This window comes from Propithecus coquereli, unplaced genomic scaffold (assembly GCF_000956105.1).
Source record: "Propithecus coquereli isolate 6110/MARCELLA unplaced genomic scaffold, Pcoq_1.0 Scaffold128, whole genome shotgun sequence".
NCBI classification, from domain to species: Eukaryota; Metazoa; Chordata; class Mammalia; order Primates; family Indriidae; genus Propithecus; species Propithecus coquereli.
In genome coordinates this window covers 3,027,798-3,046,195 of record NW_012136969.1, presented here as the reverse complement: position 1 = coordinate 3,046,195, position 18,398 = coordinate 3,027,798, and the positions used below count along the sequence as shown (strand labels likewise).

The 18,398-nt window shown below is 37.2% G+C and overlaps 1 protein-coding gene across 1 annotated transcript in view; it reads right to left on the bottom strand.

The window, feature by feature from the left end:
* TMEFF1 (transmembrane protein with EGF-like and two follistatin-like domains 1) overlaps positions 1-18,398 on the bottom strand; it is a 119,528-nt gene that overhangs the window by 34,133 nt on the left and 66,997 nt on the right. The window contains exon 5 of the mRNA XM_012638272.1: positions 17,255-17,351. Coding sequence (XP_012493726.1) covers positions 17,255-17,351 — 97 coding nt within the window. The remainder of the gene's footprint in view (positions 1-17,254; positions 17,352-18,398) is intronic.

Below are 18,398 nucleotides of genomic sequence, written 5' to 3'. Positions count from 1 at the left end.
AGTAGATTTTAACACACCTCTCTCGGTAATTCATGTATCAAGCAGATAAAATATCAGTAAAACTGAAATCGTTACAGGTAAAACGACTTGATGTTGGGATGTGCTGAAATTACTTCCTAAGAAAAGGTAAGGAAGGAAGAAAACATGAAACAAAATTGGACTTTCTGAAGGTGAATATATGGGGAGGGGTCCACTTCATGTTTTTCTCCTTTTCTGTGTGTTTGAATATTTCCTTAATTCTTGATTAACCAGAGATCTAAACGTGAAAGGCAAAACTACAAAGATTCGGAGATCAAACATAAGAGACTGATAACTGACTCGGAAATAAAGAATGCCTCATAAAGAGAATAAAAAGATAAACTACAAAGATAATCACAGCCTATATAACCAACAGTAGAATACACTAGAATACTCAGAATACATAAGTATCAATCAATTTTTTAAAAGGTCAATAGGGGAGGTGTAAAGAAATAATAGAAATAAAAGAGGAGCATATAGAAACAATATATGTGAAAAGATGTTCAACCCCACTAATGATCAAGAAATTAAAAGTGGAAGCACGAGTGCTTGGCTTCTGGCCAGGGCTCTGCTTCCCAGAAAAAAAAAAAGAAATTAAAATTAAAATCACAATGAGATACCCACCCATACTCACTAAATTGGCAAAAATTGAGAACAAAAGACAATACCAAGTACTGACAAGGATGAGGAGCAAAGGGAATCCTCATCCTCTCCTGGTGGGAGAGCTTACTAGTTATAGCAACTTGGGAAAATGGGCATTTCCATGGAAAACAAGACTTGCACGTGCCCAGCAATTTCACTGCTAGGTAAGACCCTTGAAAACCTCTTACACATGTACACCAGGAGACATTGGTAAGAATGTTCACAACAGTATTATTCATGAGAACAAAAGACTGGAAATAATCCAAATGTCCAACAGTAATACAGACTGTAAAAGGATGTGGTACAGGCAAACGACTGAGTTCAACAAGCAGTGAGAATGAACGAACTACGCTTACATGCATCAAATTAATAAACATGAATCTCAAAAACATAATGCTGTGTAAAAGAAGGTCGAGAAGAATATACATACTGTGACTCCATTTATATAAAATTCAAAATCAATCAAAAGCTAAATAATATATTATTAAGGGATCTATCATATGTGGTAAAACTACTAAGAAAGCAAGGGAATGAGTTCCACAAAATGCAGTGGAGCAGGTAGGTGGGAGAAAGATGCGACTGGAGAGAGATATGGGGGCCCTGCAGTACAGCCAGCCCAACACATCCTCCGGTTCTGCACAGCCGACTGCGGGGCTTGAGCATGGGTGTATTCTGGTATCCTTGGAGTTGCTGGAATCAATCCCCTGTGGATACCTAGGGACATATTAAAATTCTATTCCTTGGCTTGAGACATAGAATTCAAGAAAGCTCCATTCATTTTTGTGCATTAAATAAAATGTGTAAGTTTTATATACTTTTGACTATATACTATATTTCACAATTTAGAAATCAAGGCACCAGAAAAAAATTTAAATTCATAAGAATATTCACTAAAGTCAAAAATAATATAGTAGCAAAAGTTCAATTTCTGGAAAACAAAAGGTGAAAAGAAGAACCAGAGAGTATATTGGAAATCACAGAAGCTGAGTTCAGAAAAAGTTTTTGGATACGAGGAAGGGGCACAGACAAACGGGGAGCATAACAATCTACTGTGTGTGGGTGAAAACATGCACAAACATTTAGTCATACATAATATCTCTATATCTAAACAAACACTGGAAGAATGCCAGTGCTGAAAGAGACTTTAGAAAGCCATCTATCCCAATCTTCCATCCAATACAGGGCTCCCCTCAGCAATATCTGTGACGACATTGTCACTTAGCCCCTGCCAGAGCATTTGCAATAATGGACAGCTTAATATTAATCTCACCAAGCCAGTACATTTCATGGGTAAGTTCTTCCCTATACTGAGCCCAAAATCTGCATACTAATAACTTCCACCCATTGACCCCGATTCTGGCCTCTGAATCTACATGTAATTAATCCAAAATATCATTTAAATATTCAAAAGCAATCATCTTATCGCATATAAGTTTTCACTTTCTCAGGACTAGATCTCTCAAGTTTATTCAACAATTCTTCATTTGCTGTAGTGTCCAAACCTCCCCACCATCCTGATCACCCTCCAGCTTCAGTATCTCATAATATATGAAGCCAAGAACAAAACACTGATGACAGTACAGACACGCTAATACCTTAACTATTCTGGATACTATGCTTACATAACACAGGCAGGATTATGTTAACTTCTCTGATAACCAAATTAAACTTTAGACTCATGTTGAAATTCTTAAATATACTCAACTCCGTAGGTATGGCCTGCAAAATGTGTGATTGCTATCCTCTGGTACCCAGGGTTAGGACTTTACATTTATTTCTGTCAAATTTTAGATCATCTCAGCATGCTGAAATCTTCTGGACTCTTTTAAGTCTATCATCTACTATCTATTCTAGGTTGATATATTCATAATTTTGACAAGAATATCTCATTCTTTTATCCAAGTCATCAATAAAAGCACTGACTAGAACAAGATAAAAACAGAGCCATGTGTCATCTTATCAGAAACCTACATCCAATGTTTATAGAAAAATTAATCCATTACTGAACATCCTTTAAGGAAAGTTGTTAACTACCTAAAATTGTTAACTATCTATCATCTGACCTGCCTTCCTATATCAAGTGTACCAAACCAGATTGATGAAAATCTTGCTTAGGTTCATATATATTACAATTAAGGATCAGCCCTGATAATAGCAATCTTATTACACTATCAAAAAAGAAAATGAGGTTAGCTTTAGCATGACTTGTTCTTGGGTAAGTCCATGCTGTTACTCACAATCTCAGCATGTGCTCACAAAGTTAATAAAACAGAACACTTAAAAAAAAATTAATGCTGGCCGGGCGCGGTGACTCACGCCTGTAATCCTAGCACTCTGGGAGGCCGAGGCGGGCGGATTGTTTGAGCTCAGGAATTCGAAACCAGCCTGAGCAAGAGCGAGACCCCGTCTCTACTAAAAATAGAAAGAAATTAATCGGACAACTAAAAATATATATAGAAAAAAAATTAGCCGGGCATGGTGGCGCATGCCTGTAGTCCCAGCTACTCGGGAGGCTGAGGCAGAAGGATTGCTTGAGCCCAGGAGTTTGAGGTTGCCATGAGCTAGGCTGACGCCACGGCATTCACTCTAGCCCGGGCAAAAAGAGTGAGACTCTGTCTAAAAAAAAAAAAAAATAATAATGCTAAAAGGTCACTGAGGCTCAAAGATCATGACTTGTCCATTACCAAAGTTAGTAACAATGCTTTTTGTACTAAACAAATGTCCAAAGACCTCTCCCATTACTTAAACAAAACTTGAAGTATTAAATTAATTGTGAAACCTCCCTGCTCACAATTTAACAAGGAAAGGCCCCATTTCTCCTCATTTTTTTCCTGTTTTCCCAGTTTCTTCTCCTCAAGGTTCAGCATAAAGAAGAAAAAAAATCAAACAATAATGATTTTCTGGTAAAAACTTTTTTGAGCCCTACAATATGCTGTAAAGTCTGCATAAAAACCCCCAGGACATTGTCCTTAAAAATGGGATTTTGAAGATTCAATCTACTTTTTCTACTAAGGAACAGTATTTCAGATTCTCTCTATAGGGTCTTGATATACACACACCACTGGTTTCACTTCTGAAATGAAATGACACACTTCTAGCACAAATAAATATGGCCTGATCTGCATACAGACTGCCATATTTTAGAAAGCCCATGCTCATGTCCATAGAAAATACTGGTTTTTAATATACTGAAATAAAATGACATTTTTTAAATACTCCCTAAATTCCAAATTACTATATTGAACATCAAATCTAAGTATGCATTTGTCCCTAAAGGAATATATGATAAAAACAGTATTTGAGAATGATTATTCTCAAGGCTGTGGGTAGGCTGTCGTGAAACAATGTGAAAGAAACTAGCAGAATGGAGGAGGTAACATCAGGCAAGGGAACAGACAAAATTAATTTCATAGAGCAATTGGGAAATGTTAACAGATTTTTTGGTAAATTCCTACTAGAAAAAGAAAACGAGAGAAACATAATACAGGGATGACCCCAAAAAAGGAAGCTCTCCTTTCCTTTCAATATATTCCTCAAGGAATGGGAAAAGTAAGTTTCAAATTATATGAATAAAGTTGTTAAGGGAAGGGGTAAAGCCAAAGGCTTCACTAAGCAAAAAAGATTTCTCATTTGTAGAAATGATAGAGAAGTAATGAAAAATAAAATTAAGAAACAACAAGAAGAGAAAGAGTACAGCTCAACCTGGAATAAAGGCACTATTTGCGGTCACTTTATCATATACAGGGTGTTCCAAAAGTTGCCATATATAGGGAAAATGGGAAATTGTAGTTAAATGTACCTTTATTTACAAAATATTCATTATGAAATTTGTCCTTTGTATGGAGACTTCTGGGACACCCTGCATTAAAAAAAAAAGTGTCAATGATGGTTTCTAGCAGGAGTTGGCTGGCAAACTACATCCGTGGGTCAATCAAGACCATGCCCTACTACTGCGCACCCACCAACTAAGAATGGTTTTTACATATTTAAGGGGGTGGATGTGACAGAGACCAGGTGAGACCTGCAAAGCCTAAAGTATTTACCACCTGGCCCTTTACAGAAAAATTGTGCCCACTCCTCATTTAAGGGATAAAAATGGGCGAAACTGGGATGGCAATAAAATAGAAATGGTGGTTAATGGAAGAGAGTATTATAGAACTGCTTTAGGAATGAGAAAAGGCTCCCCAACAAAGACAAGATACCATGCCAATACAGTACAAAGAAACAAGTAATCACAATAAACAAGTATTGTTTATAGAAGGCATTGCAGCTCAACAAGGAAATACCTTGATCAAGTGTATGAAGACAGTGCTCCTCAGTGGGATGGTACCACTGCATCTAAGACTAAGAACTGTGAGAACAATCACTATTGTTTTCAATGGCATACAAGGAGAGAAAATTAAACAGCCATCTCAAGTTGAGCTCATGAAACAATGATCAAAGCAGGAAAATATTAGACTCCAGAGGCCACAGATACTACCGTTTACAGGGATTGTAATCACTGTCTACAATCGCTGTTTGTAGACAGGCTAGAGTAGCAGAGGTCAGGATGCCCAAAGCATAAGGAGCATGCAAAAGTGAAAAGAAATCACACTCTAGTAAATATGCCAAATTCAAAACATTTAACAACCATTTACTCTGCACCTACTGTGTGGGTATAGTCCCATTTGCCTCATTGAATCCTGACAACTACAAATTATCAACAGGAAAATGGAATATAAAGTAAGTTTAAAAGCCCCAGATCAAAAAACTAATAGTGGCTGAGACTAGTATTTTCTCTATTCATTATAGCTGTTACATAAAATAAATACCTTGGCATAGAAATTGCCAAATAAAAGGCCATAAAAAGGTTATTTTCTGGCTGGGCGCAGTGGCTCCCGCCTGCAATCCCAGCACTCTGGGAGGCCGAGGTGGGAAGATTGCTTCAGCTCAGGAGTTCAAGATCAGCCTGAGCAAGAGTGAGACCCCGTCTCTACTAAAAATAGAAAGAAATTAGCCAAACAACTAAAAATAGAAAAAATTAGCTGGGCATGGCGGCACGTGCCTGTAGTCCCAGCTACCCGGGAGGCTGAGGCAGGAGGATCGCTTGAGCCCAGGAGTTTAAGGTTGCTGTGAGCGAGGCTGATGCCACAGCACTCTAGCCCAGGCAAGAGAGCGAGACTCTGTCTCAAAAGAAAAAAAAAAGGTTATTTTCCATGTTTAAGCTGAAAAATCTTTCCACACAACTCTACCACATCTACTTCTAACTCTTCTATTCTTCTCTCTAACACAGGTGGGACACTCCTGCCTCAGGGCTTTCCCTTTTCCGGGAACAGTTTTCCCCAGACAGCCACCTGGTTCCATCCCTCACCTCAGAGTCTTTTCTCAAATCTTAAAAGAATGGCTGAAAAGTAAATCACTAAGGAATTATTTTAAAAGTTAGAAAATCCAATGAAAACAAAAGGAAGGGAAATATATATAAACAGAAATAAAAAAGTTACAACAGAGAAGATTAATAAGGTCAAAAGTTGGTTCCCTGAAAAGACTTTCAAATAAATAAAGGGCTTTTCTGAAGGCTTTTTTTCTGAGAGAGAAAAAGAAAAAGAAAGCCAAAACTGTATCAGAAACGAAAAAGACTAAAAACTTAATGGGGATTATGATTTAAAAGGTAATAAAAGGTTATTAGAAACAACTTATCCCAGCAAGTTTGAAAACCTAAGTGAAATGAATAACTTTTAAAAAATTCTACCAAAAGAAGAAATAGAAGTTAAATGATAACTATGATCATTAAAAAAACCAAATCAGTTGCTTTTAAAAAATCCCTTAAAGATAGCATCACGGACATGCACAGTGTTTCATCCCTGGAATCCCAGCATTTTAGGAGGCCAGGCAGGAGGACTCCTCAAGGCCAGGAGTTCAAGACCAGCCTGGGCAACACAGGGAGACCTGTCTCTACAAAAAAAATTTTTAAAAAAATTGACCAGGCACGGTAGCGCATACCTGTAGTCCCACTCAGGAGGCTGAGACAGGAGGATTGTAAGAGCGCATGAGTTTGAGGTTGTAGCGAGCTATGATGTCGCCACTGCACTCTAGGCAACAGAGCAAGATCTTGTCTCAAAACAACAACAACAAAAAAAAGATAACATCAGACCCAGGTATTTTTTAAAAGGTTAATTCATGAACACATTCATTCCAATTGTTCAATAAGTAATTTTGTTCTTACAAAAAGTCATCCAGAAACTAGGAAGAACACTCCGCAATGCATTTGAAAAGGCCACATAACCTTAAAAACTAAACAGAAGTTAACAAATCATAACTCACTAAATAAAAAACGAATCCCTAAGTCCCGACAGACAAATAAGAAAATCTCATCCTTACAATAGATTGAATACCAACTAATAATACATAGGTACAAAAAGTTATTGCAATCATAAAAATAGAATACTATGGAAAATGAGCACTCTCAGAATAAAAATGAGCTCTTCGAAATTAAAAATTGCAGCAGATGGCATACAGTAGAAGCCCAATAAATGTTGGCTGTTCCTCCCTCTATCTTGAGATACCTCCTTTCATCCCGTGGATCCAACCTGCTTAGAAATTGGAGGTGCCATTCAGATCCATCCTAAAACAGCATTTATTAAAAGCATCTTTGAAAATAAAAAAAAAAAATTGCAGCAGAAATGAAAAATTCAAAAAAGGACTAGAAGATAAAGTTGAAGAAATCTCTCAAAAAGTAGAGCAAAAAATTTTTAAAATAGAAAACAAGAAGGAAAAGAAAAGAAAATTAAAGAACTAGTCCAGGATGTCCAACATCCAAATAATAGGAGAACCAGAAACAGAAAAGAGAGGAAAGGAAATCATCAAAAAACTAAAGAAAATTTCTCAAAACAAATGTATCTAGGAAAGGGCATGACCCTGTGAAATTTCATTATGCTGGGGACCAAAGGAAGATTCCACAGGCTTCGAGAGAGGAAAAAACAAATCATGTACAAAGGATCAGGAATCAGAATGGCTTGAGACTTCAAACGGCAACACGGGAAGCTACTAACAGAAGACAATAAAACACAGCTTTCTTAATTCTGAGGGAAAATTATCTCACACCTAGAATTATGCACTTGCTAATTTATTAATATAAATCAAGTATTAGGTAAAGGATAAAAACATTTTCAAACATAAGGTCTCAAAAGTTTTCAAAATCTTATACTTTTTCTCAAGAAGCTACTGAAAGAGGTAATAAAGTGGGTGAATAAAACCAAGAAGTTAAAAGCAAAAAAAACAGAAGAAACACAGTATCCTATATAGGAGAGAGGTAAAGAAATTTCTAGGATAATACTTGTGGTATAATAAAAAATGTATTTGTGGCTGGGCACAATGGCTCACACCTATAATCTTTGGGAGGCCCAGGCAGGAGAACTGCTTGAGGTCAGGAGTTCAAGACCAGCCTGAGGGAGAACGAGAGTGAGATGCCTGTCTCTAACAAAAAAATAGAAAAATTAGCCAAGTGTGGGCATGCGCCTGTGGTCCCAGGTACTTAGGAAGCTGAGGCAACAGGACCGCTTGAGCTCAGGAGTTTGAGGTTGCAGTGAGCTATGCTGACACCACTGCACTCCAGCCAAGGCAACAGAGCAAGAACCTAGCTCAAAAAAAAGAAAAAGAAAAAAAGTATTTGGTCTTTGTTTCCAGTTCCCAGTACAGGGTTCCTAAAACCCTTGGAATTTCCTGAGTGATAAGGAAGTCTTTATATGCTAATGAACAATTCATAAGTGGGTGAGCAAGTCACCAGAAAAACCAGCCACAGCCATTAGAGGGTGAGAATTTCTGCTTCCCAGCCCCATCCCACTCCTGAGGTGGATATTGAGTTCAATGACCAATGGCCAATGATTTAAACAAACATGCTTATGTAATGTAAAACCTCAGTTTAAAAACTTGGAAAGAGAAGGGTTTGGGGAGTTTCTGGGTTGGTGACACATCCCCACACTGGAAAAGTGCCACATCCTTGACTCCACGGGAATGAAATCATCCTCATAAAATTAATAAAACTAACTTGTTAGTTTTGTAACGAAAGCATAAGCTTTGAGTAGAAGCATAGTTAAGCATTAACCAGCTTGCCTTATAGCCCACTTCTTTATAACCACTTACTGCTTAAAAGTCACACAGCCCCTGGTCACAAGGTCCTAATGTCTATAGATAACAAGATAACACCTTTTTTTTTTTTTTTCAGACAGGGTCTCACCAGTTGCCCCGGCTAGAGTGCAGTGGCATCATCATAGTTCACAGCAACCTCAAACTCCTGGGCTCAAGTGATCTCCCTGCCTCAGCCTCCCAGACAGCTGGCAGCACGGGTGCATGACACCACACCCAGCTCATCTTTCCAATTTTTTGTAGAGATGGGGTCTCACTTTTGTTCAGGCTGGTCTTGAACTCCTGGCCTCAAGCAATCCTCTCTCCTGGGCCCCCCAAAGTGCTAGGATTACAGGCGTAAGCCTCCATGCCCAGCCAATAGATAACATCTTTAGTGTTAAGAAACCTCAAGTTTTCCATTTGAGATATTTTCCAGATCCTGCATTCCAATGGGTCCACTGACACCAGTCAGTCTGAAGACTCCCTCCAAGGAACTGCCTCAGCACAGGAATGCCGTTTCTTCATATTTCCCTGCCCCATGACCTCACCCCACTTTTTGACCAATCAAGCAACCCCCAGCTCCTAAGCCCCCTACTTACCAAAATTTCCTGGAAATCTCCAGTCCAAAACTCCTTGGGGAGGCAGATTTGAGGTTCCCTCCCACCTCTTTACTTGGTGGCCATCCAACTATTAAACTCTTGGCTGCAACACCTGCTGTTTCAGCGTATTGGTCTGTTACCACACATTGGACAATCGAACCTGGTGGTCCTATAACAGGAACAGAGCTTCCTGCACTCAGGACCCTACTGGACCTCACTTTATGTACCTCTTCATCTAGCTGTGCATTTGTATCCTTTACAAATAACCAGTAATAATAAGTATAGTGCATTCCTGAGTTCTGTGAGTCATTTTAGCAAATTATTGAACCTGAAGGGAGGTCATGGGAACCCAGAAATTTGTGGTCAACTAAGCAGAAATAGAGGTAACCTGGAGACCTCATTTGTGGCTGTTTTTAAAGTTGGGGCAGTCTTATGGGACTGAGCTCTTAACCTGTGGTGGTCTATGCTAACTCCATGGAGTTACTGTCAGAATTTAACTGAATTTAACTGTTGGACACCCAGGTCGTGTCAGAGAGTTGGAGGACTGATTGTTGTTGGAAAAGATACAACAATGAAGGAAGAGCCCAGGAAGACAGCTATATACAAGATGCAGAGGGCAATCAGTCCACAGTGAAATAGTTTAACTCTGTAGACAGCTCTGCTGATGGCTGTCATTACCAAGATACCCAGTGCTACCATATCCTTTTTTCAGCCAGAAGACAGAATGCCCAGGTAGGCCTGGCCCAGATTCTTGTCTGCACTTGACCATAAGGTAATGAAGTTCCTGCTCTCCCCTCCATGTCCTGCTACCTGAACCAACACAGCACATTCATTTAATTGACATACTCCTGAGAGCTAGAGGTAGGCTATGGTGAGATTAGCAGTAGAAAACACAGAGCAGTGACTCCAATACTCATGGCCTTGCCCACTGACTTCCCCAGAGGGGGAACCTTATAAAGTCTCTGGGCAGCCGAACACCAGACTCCGACTCAGAGGCTGTTCAATGTGTCTTCTTCTGTGAGCCTTCATGCAACAGTGGCACTACTGCCCTTTCCTTCCACAGCCAGTTTAATGCTCAGGACTGGAAATGATGGCAATATTCTATTTGGTACTCTACGTGTTAGGTACATAGGTGTTTTTTAATTTGTATTTCTTAAATTGCATATGTATGTTTTAAACACTTCTGTATGCAGTGTACATTTTACAATAAAAATTTTAAATAAAGTACAGAACTGTGTGTATACTGTGCTGCCATTAATTTTAAAAAAGAAAAGAAAAAGAATATATGTACATATTTGCTTACACATGCATAAAATACCACTGAGAGAGCAAACAAGAAACAGATCACAGTGAATGCCTCTAGTGAAGACAACTGAGTGGCTGGGAACAGGAGCGGGAATGAGACATTTCACTGCAGAGACTTTTAAAGCTTTTGAATTTCTAACTGTAACTTTCAAAGGCATGAATGCATACATGCATACATAAATAAATAAATGAATAAATTCAATGACTTCTATGTTTTAGCTCTATAATTCTGGCAAATCACAACCCTGAGTCTTTAAAATTATGAGGGATATTACTTCGTAACACTGCTGACAGAACCAAATGAGATTTTGTAAAAAGCCCTTTGAAATCTATCAAATACTATGCACATTTGAAAGGTACTGTTATTACCGAAAAACATCCACTCTTGTCCTTCCTTTCTGCTTACTCTATATAAAAGGTGACATTTCTTCTCAATATAGTTAAGTTTATTTAGCAGTTAGGAAAATACTGGCTTAAACTAATCCATGTGAAATTATTTAGATTTAACAAACACCTAATGAAGCCTGTGGATTGCCACTAAGTCAATAAAGACCTATAAAGAGACCTACCCTAAAACACCCAACCTTCTGGCAAGTTTACCCAAGATAGAAATCAGCAAGACAAAGTTCCTGCCCTCAGGAGCCCACAATTTGCTACCAATACCAACAGTATAGTAAGTGCTATGCAGAGGTTGTTTTCCAAACCAAGGAGGAACACAGAATACCATCACCTAACTCAAAGAATGCAGAAGAGAGCAAGGTAGGCTTCCAAGAAGAGGTGATGACATTTGACTTAAGTCATGCTCCATTTAAGTCCAGAAAGAGAAGTAGGAGTCAAAAAAAAAAAAGCAGATAAGCAGGGATGGGTGTCCTCCAGGCAGAGGGAATAACAGGGGCAAAGTGGGTAAGAAAGTCTCAAACAGTAACAGGGCATTCAGAAAATCGCAAGAGATTGTGGGATATAGAGCTCTGCATTCTAAAAACATACCTGTCAAAGGAAACAGTTACTGGTAACTGTCATAGAACTTTCAGAAGGTATTTCTGAAGAAAGGAGCCTGTCATTACTGATATCCAGATTTTACTTTGGATAAAATAATCTTTAATAGTGTTTATGTTAAAGAACAACACAAAATTATTTTTCCATTGTAATCTAAAGGGCTATGGCAGGAACTTACTAAACCTTAATACTTTTAAAAGCCTAGTATTTTATACATCCAGAATAAGGCAATGGATGAAAGGATGAAAACCGTCATCTCTGATTAGAAAGAAATAAGATTAGAAGAACAGAAAATGATATAAGAGGTCCTTCTTGGGCTTTTTTTAAGAAAGTATGTGAAGCTTCCAGAAAGGAGGATATAACGGAGGACACGAACATATAGCTTTACTCTGTTGAAACAAGGGAAAAGGTTTCATTGCACCTTCTGAGGGAGGGATTCATTGCATTGCAATACTGACCAGGAATCTGTGTCAAAACAAAAAATGGTCCCATAAATGACAAAGATATCCAGCAGGTGGATTAAAGTGCTTATCAATGTTGTCTGTCATACTGCAAACCTATATGATTCTCTGAGCAACTCAGAAATTTATATCACTTGGGGGAAAAATGGAAACAGCATCTTCAAAGAGGAGACTGACATCAAAGAAGAAGAGCAGGGACTATTTCCATAAAGTGCATCATAGACAAAGTTCAAAAGGAATAATTTGAGGATTTTTACAACTCACCTGTATTGGCATTATGCCTGATGATTCTACAGACTCCTCAAATCATTCCTGGGCAGGGATTTAGGTCAGGTATGTAAAAGGTACTGATGTGAAGGAGTCCTATGATTATGTGGCCTCACTGTCCAGAGAAACAGCTGATGGCTATCTTGCAGCAATAACTTCAGCCTTGGACAGATTAGAAATACTGTTTAGAAAAAGAGGGGATGTGGTACTAAGAACATATGGTTTAAGAAAAATAATTTGCTATAAAGGAGATGCCGTTTTCAAGTTTTAAAATTAAGTAGAAAGTCTATTCATTGTACTTCGCATAATGGTCAAAGTGGAATACTGAAACCCAATTATGAGGGGATCGCATTTCTTAAAACCTCACCTAACTACCTCTAGGTATAAATTTGAAAGATAAGCATTAATGAATATAGCCATCACAAATCCATGCAAAGCCTACAATGTCACTGGAGACACACAGTGTGCTTTAGGAAGGAAGGGGAAAAGTCTCTCAGAAGCAAAAATAATTTAAATTATAAATGAATTAAAATAGCCACTGAGCAGATGAGGTAAAATACATGCAATAAATAAAGTTCATGCACTTCACTCAGAAGAACCTATATGCTCTTATTTTACATTTAGAACTTATTCCTACATTATAAACAGCTCCTGCAAGAGTACTGTTTCCTATTCCAGGGAAGCAGAGAAGCAAATTAAAAGTTGGGGGCATCTACAGTCAATCTCATTGCAAAGGCACACTGAAAGCACCTAGAAGCAACTGCTAACAGCCTGACAAGGGACAAGAAAAATTATTTTTTAAAAAGAGATATAAGAACCCAAAACACAATGCAGAATGGAGCCTTAAGTGTAGCAGTGAAACCACCACCACACATCAGTGGCCTCTAAGATCACAGTATTACACAGTGTGTGCATAACAGCATAGACAAATTCCTTTAATAAGACTTATGTTCTGGTTCTGCGGCTTAAGAGCAAGCCATTCAGCATTTTCTGAACTCACCTTCACCTGTAAAATCATGGTAATACTTACTCTATCAGACAGAACTGCCAGGAAAAGCTGAAAAAAGTTTATGCAAAAGGCACTCTGAAAACTGGAATATACTATACAATATGTAACATGAAGAATGTTAAAATATGTTCTGTATATTCTGTTTAAGAAGGCAAGGAAGTATGCAATATATTTAAATAAATTTCCATTTAAATGGCTAAATAAAAAAATAGCACTTCTCTTAATAGCAGAACATTAACTTACATGGTACCACTTATCCCCTCCACAAAAATGTCAGATTTTTTTTAACAACTGTTAGCAAGAGAAAGAGTTTTTAAAAGCAAGAGAAATATTTTAGCTGCTCTTTGGAAATGAGATAGGTTGGACAGCATTTCTTCTGACAGGAAAGACATTTCAAAATGAGGAAAAATAAAATATGTTTTAAATGAATATTAATACTTAAAAAAATTAAATCAAATATATTTATAGAGGGATATTTTCCAAACTATAGATCATAATCACTAGTGGATTACGAAGTCAGTGTAGTGGGTCGCTACCAGCGTTTTTAAGAAAATAGGGTAGAAAATATCAGAGGTCATTGCATTTAATAAAGGTGAGTATTATTCCATAGAATTTTGTTTTACTTAATACAAATTAGTACCATGTGCATATACACAGTAGTGCTGGGTAACAATGTAAATGCATTTCTTACGTGGGGTATAGTCAAAAAAAGTTTGAAAGTCACTGATAAGAAAGCTGATAAATAGGCATTTGGTTTCTAGATAGTGGCTAACTACTAACAGAAAGAATTTAAAAGCAGCTAATACTGAGTAACCAGGAGATAATAAGGAAGTAAAGAAATCACAGCTGGGACCAGACTGATGGAGAAGAGGGTAGCGTTTTTTAAAAAAAGTCATTAGGCAGCAGTTCTCAAAGTCAGAAAAAGATAACAGCATTCCTTCTAGGATTTTTTTTTCTAATTTTTTTCTTTTTTAAGACAGGGTTTTGCTCTGTTGCCCAGGCTAGAGTGCAGTGGCATCATCATAGCTCACTGCAACCTCAAACACCCAGGCACAAACCATCCTCCTGCCTCAGCCTCCACAGTAGCTGGGACTACAGGTGCAAGCCACCATGTCTGGCTAATTTTTCCATTTTTTGTAGAGACTGAGTCTTGCTCTTGCTCAGGCTGTCTTCTAGGAATGTTTTAAAAAGGAAAATTATAGGGAGGCAGATGGTAAGAAAAGCACTATACTGGAAGTTAGGCGAATCCACCCTCTCACTTTAGTCCTCAATGTCCTCATCTGCAAAATGAGAGGATTAGACTTGGGGACAATTATTAAGAATCCTACTTAACACTCTCATTCTGATGGGAGTTTATAATAATTAAATCATGACATGATGACTTGTATTACAATAGAGCTTTTGTTCTTAATAACTAAAAGTTTATCTTTTAATGAGAAAATTACCTAACATCTTAATAAACAATATGACTTTATATAAAAATCAAGGCTTAACACCTAATGTCGTACTTCTGCATCACTCAGTTTTCCACACGTAAAAGGTGTACCTGGACAGGTAAAAATTACCCTTAGATAAGCATGTTACTATGCAGTTGGTGGCAACCATAAAAAGCACATGGAAGGTGCCTTGAGGGAGTTACATAACCTCCATATACCTTTCTTGGTACCATGGCATATTGACAAGATTTAAAAAAACTAAATAATCATTTAGATAAATTTACATTGTTAAAACAACTGATCAGTAATAAGTGTTTTATAGACTAAAAGATCAGATGTTCCTAAAATTTCCATTTATCTCTTTCCATATTAAGATCAATCATTTTAGCTTGCTCATTTCTTTTCTAGATAAAGGTATCAATTGCCTCCTTAATGTTTTCCTATTATTGCTTCAATTTCCTTGCCTGATCTTGGCTGGTTTTCCCAGTCTATGTGCTCTTTAACCTACTGGTAAGAGCCTATACGCTCCTTATTACTGGTAAGCCCTTCACTGCCTGTGCCCACTTCCTTATGCTCAGAGCCTATATCTGCAAAAATAGTGATTGCAAGCTCACAGATAAATAGACACATACAAAATTAATTTAGGACATACAACAGAGTCGCTCTGATTGGGAATAAGCTACGTATTATATTATGAGGAGGTGTTTACATAAAGATGTGTATTTTATCACACAGATGTCACATTTGGGGCTGCCTCTAAGACTAGATGAAATCTGTTTCACTTCTAAGCAAAAGATCTCCATCTTTTTCAATTTAGGCATGAAAAATGATAACCAAGAAATGTATAAAATAGGCCTGAATAGGGGTACTGTCAATGGAATAAAAACAGACCAACACACCAAGCTAATCAATCACTGACAGCTATTTTGACACTGAACACTACTGCAGAATAGTTCTAAGGAAATATACTGAAAAGAACTAAATACCTACAAAAATACAGAGAGAGAGACACACACAGAGACACACACAAACACACACTATGGTGTTCCATCATGCCATATCGTTAGTACAAAATAAGAGGAAGGTAAAGCATGATATCTACTAGCCGTTCTCTCTCTAAGTCATACTGCTCATCATTTCTCTCTTGTTCTACACACCAGCAGTGTTTGGAAAACATGTTCTCCCAAACCAAACCACTCTGATTGAAATGGACAGACACAGGTCAATCCAGGTGACCAATATGTAGAAACAAAATAATTCACATTTTGCTGTATTCGCTTTTTACTGAACTTGCTTGTCTTTTGCCAATTTTCACCTACTTTGAAATATGCACCAAGTAAACTATGAGACATTTAATTTTACCAAATGCCATCCAAATAACTGATTTGGTACCACACTACTCAAAATAGAGTGATCTTTATTTATAAAACTCACTTTGGGCATTAATGCTAATTATTAAGAGATCATATTACTACAACTTCATGACAGGCTCAAATATGTATTTAAGGGCTGAGTTAAAAAAACATGGAACTGGAAAATACTAAAAATATGTACAAGTAAGGAAGAAAGCACAAATCTCTATAAAATAAGTAAAGTTTTAAAATATGTACTAAGTGGAAATTGAGGAAGTGAAGATCCACCTGTGCTACCAAGTCCTGAAGCCAGCATTAAAGCTTTTAGAATCAAATATGCAAAAAGCAAACACCTTAGAAAAATGACAGAAGGATGAAACTGAGAATGAACAAGATAGTAATGAAAGGAAAAATCAAACATGACTGTTGATAAATGTCTATGTTATTACTATTCCACAAAAAAACACCATTTCTTACAGAGAGTGAATGGGAAATTGGACAGACAATGCTGTCAGCTATAAAACTCACCTTCATGAAGGCTGAACATGAGTGAGAAAAATGACATGTTAGCTTGTACAGCTGGAATTTCTAGAAATAATTTTAGTTACATAAAACATTTACTTACTATATCTAAAATTTTGAAACAGTTTTGGATTTTTCTTAATGCACTGAAATATGTGAAAGGTTTCTGTATAAAACTGCAAGTTAAGAAAAAAAGGTGTTTATTATAGATACTAATTGAAAGTGTAACAGAAGGATAATTCAGAATAATAGCAATTTTGATTAATAAAATTAGCACTTGGTACAAAACATATAAAACTATCAATTAAAAAAAGGCATAGGTAAAACTAAAAAAACTATAAGTGGATTCTCATTCTAAAAGATACCACTTGAACTCATTTAAATAAATACAGTATTAAGAAAAAAGTCAATACACTAGCATTAAACAAAAAAATATAGAAGGCACACACAAAACATATAGAATGAGGTCAATAATGCCTTTCTACAATCTAATCATATTGATGATTAATCTCTAAGCAAGTTTATCCCTTTCCTTCAATGAACTCACCCAACATTTTCCGCATCTTCATCACACTCAGCTTTATATTTGCAAGGTCCACACTTGGAGTGTTTTCTGTGAACTTCTGCCCCTGACCCTTCCTCTTCTGTTTAAAAAGAAAAATCAAATTTTCAACCAAATTTCAACCATACCTGGGATCCTTTCCAGATATGCTTCATGTTTTCAGTAGCCATAACCCTGTTTTGGGGGAAAACGTACCTGAGCTCTTGAAAACAGTCACTTCCAAAATCTATCAATGCTTGAGTCTACATATGTTGCCAATACTGAGTACAACATATTCCATGAGGAAAAATGGGTAGTGGTGCTAGCAAAATAATTCCTTAAACTATGTACACAGGAACAATATAGTAGGATTGATAATCAACTGCTTTTAAAAGAATTACCATATATAACATTAAGTAAGAGAGAGAAAAAAACACGAGCAATAAATTTAGTCCTGTGATTACTGTCCTACTGAGATAAGCCTGTGCAATGCTGGTTGGCAGGTAAGTGCTTGACCACAGTAAAACATAACTCTCACCTTTTCTTCACGTCAGTGTCACACCTGCCTTTCTAACTACATAAAAACTAATACCAGTTAAAGGAAATATTTATCTCCAAATTTTAAAAAGGAAAGGGGCCTTTAGAAAGGACTTTCCCCTTTTTTCTACCTGGCTACTTAACACAGCCCAAAACACCCCAATGCAGAAGTATGTGGGTCTCCTATGACCAGCACAAAAAACTGTGAATACCACTAGCCCCGACTCAGCTCACATCCCACACTTAAGGGGTCCTACATTTTGTGGGTCTCAATTAGAGTAGATCATATCCTGATAATCTCAGACTGGACAGGGAGATCAATTCTGAGATCATTGTAAAGATTTCAGTTTATTCGAGAGATTTCCCTGAATTTGGTTTAGGAAAAATTACTATTCAGGGGGTGTCCACTGGTAGATAAAGCGTTAAAAGGAAAGTACACAGATCTACCATGCCTACTTGGTAATAATTCTAAACTTCTGATTTTTGGTGTCTGCCTGTACTTTAAGTAGAAATCCTTTCCAAATTTTCATGAATACTCCCAAACAGATTCCAGGGATCATAATCCTAAGTAATTCTGAGGTCTCAAAACATCACGATACTCAGAAATACTATA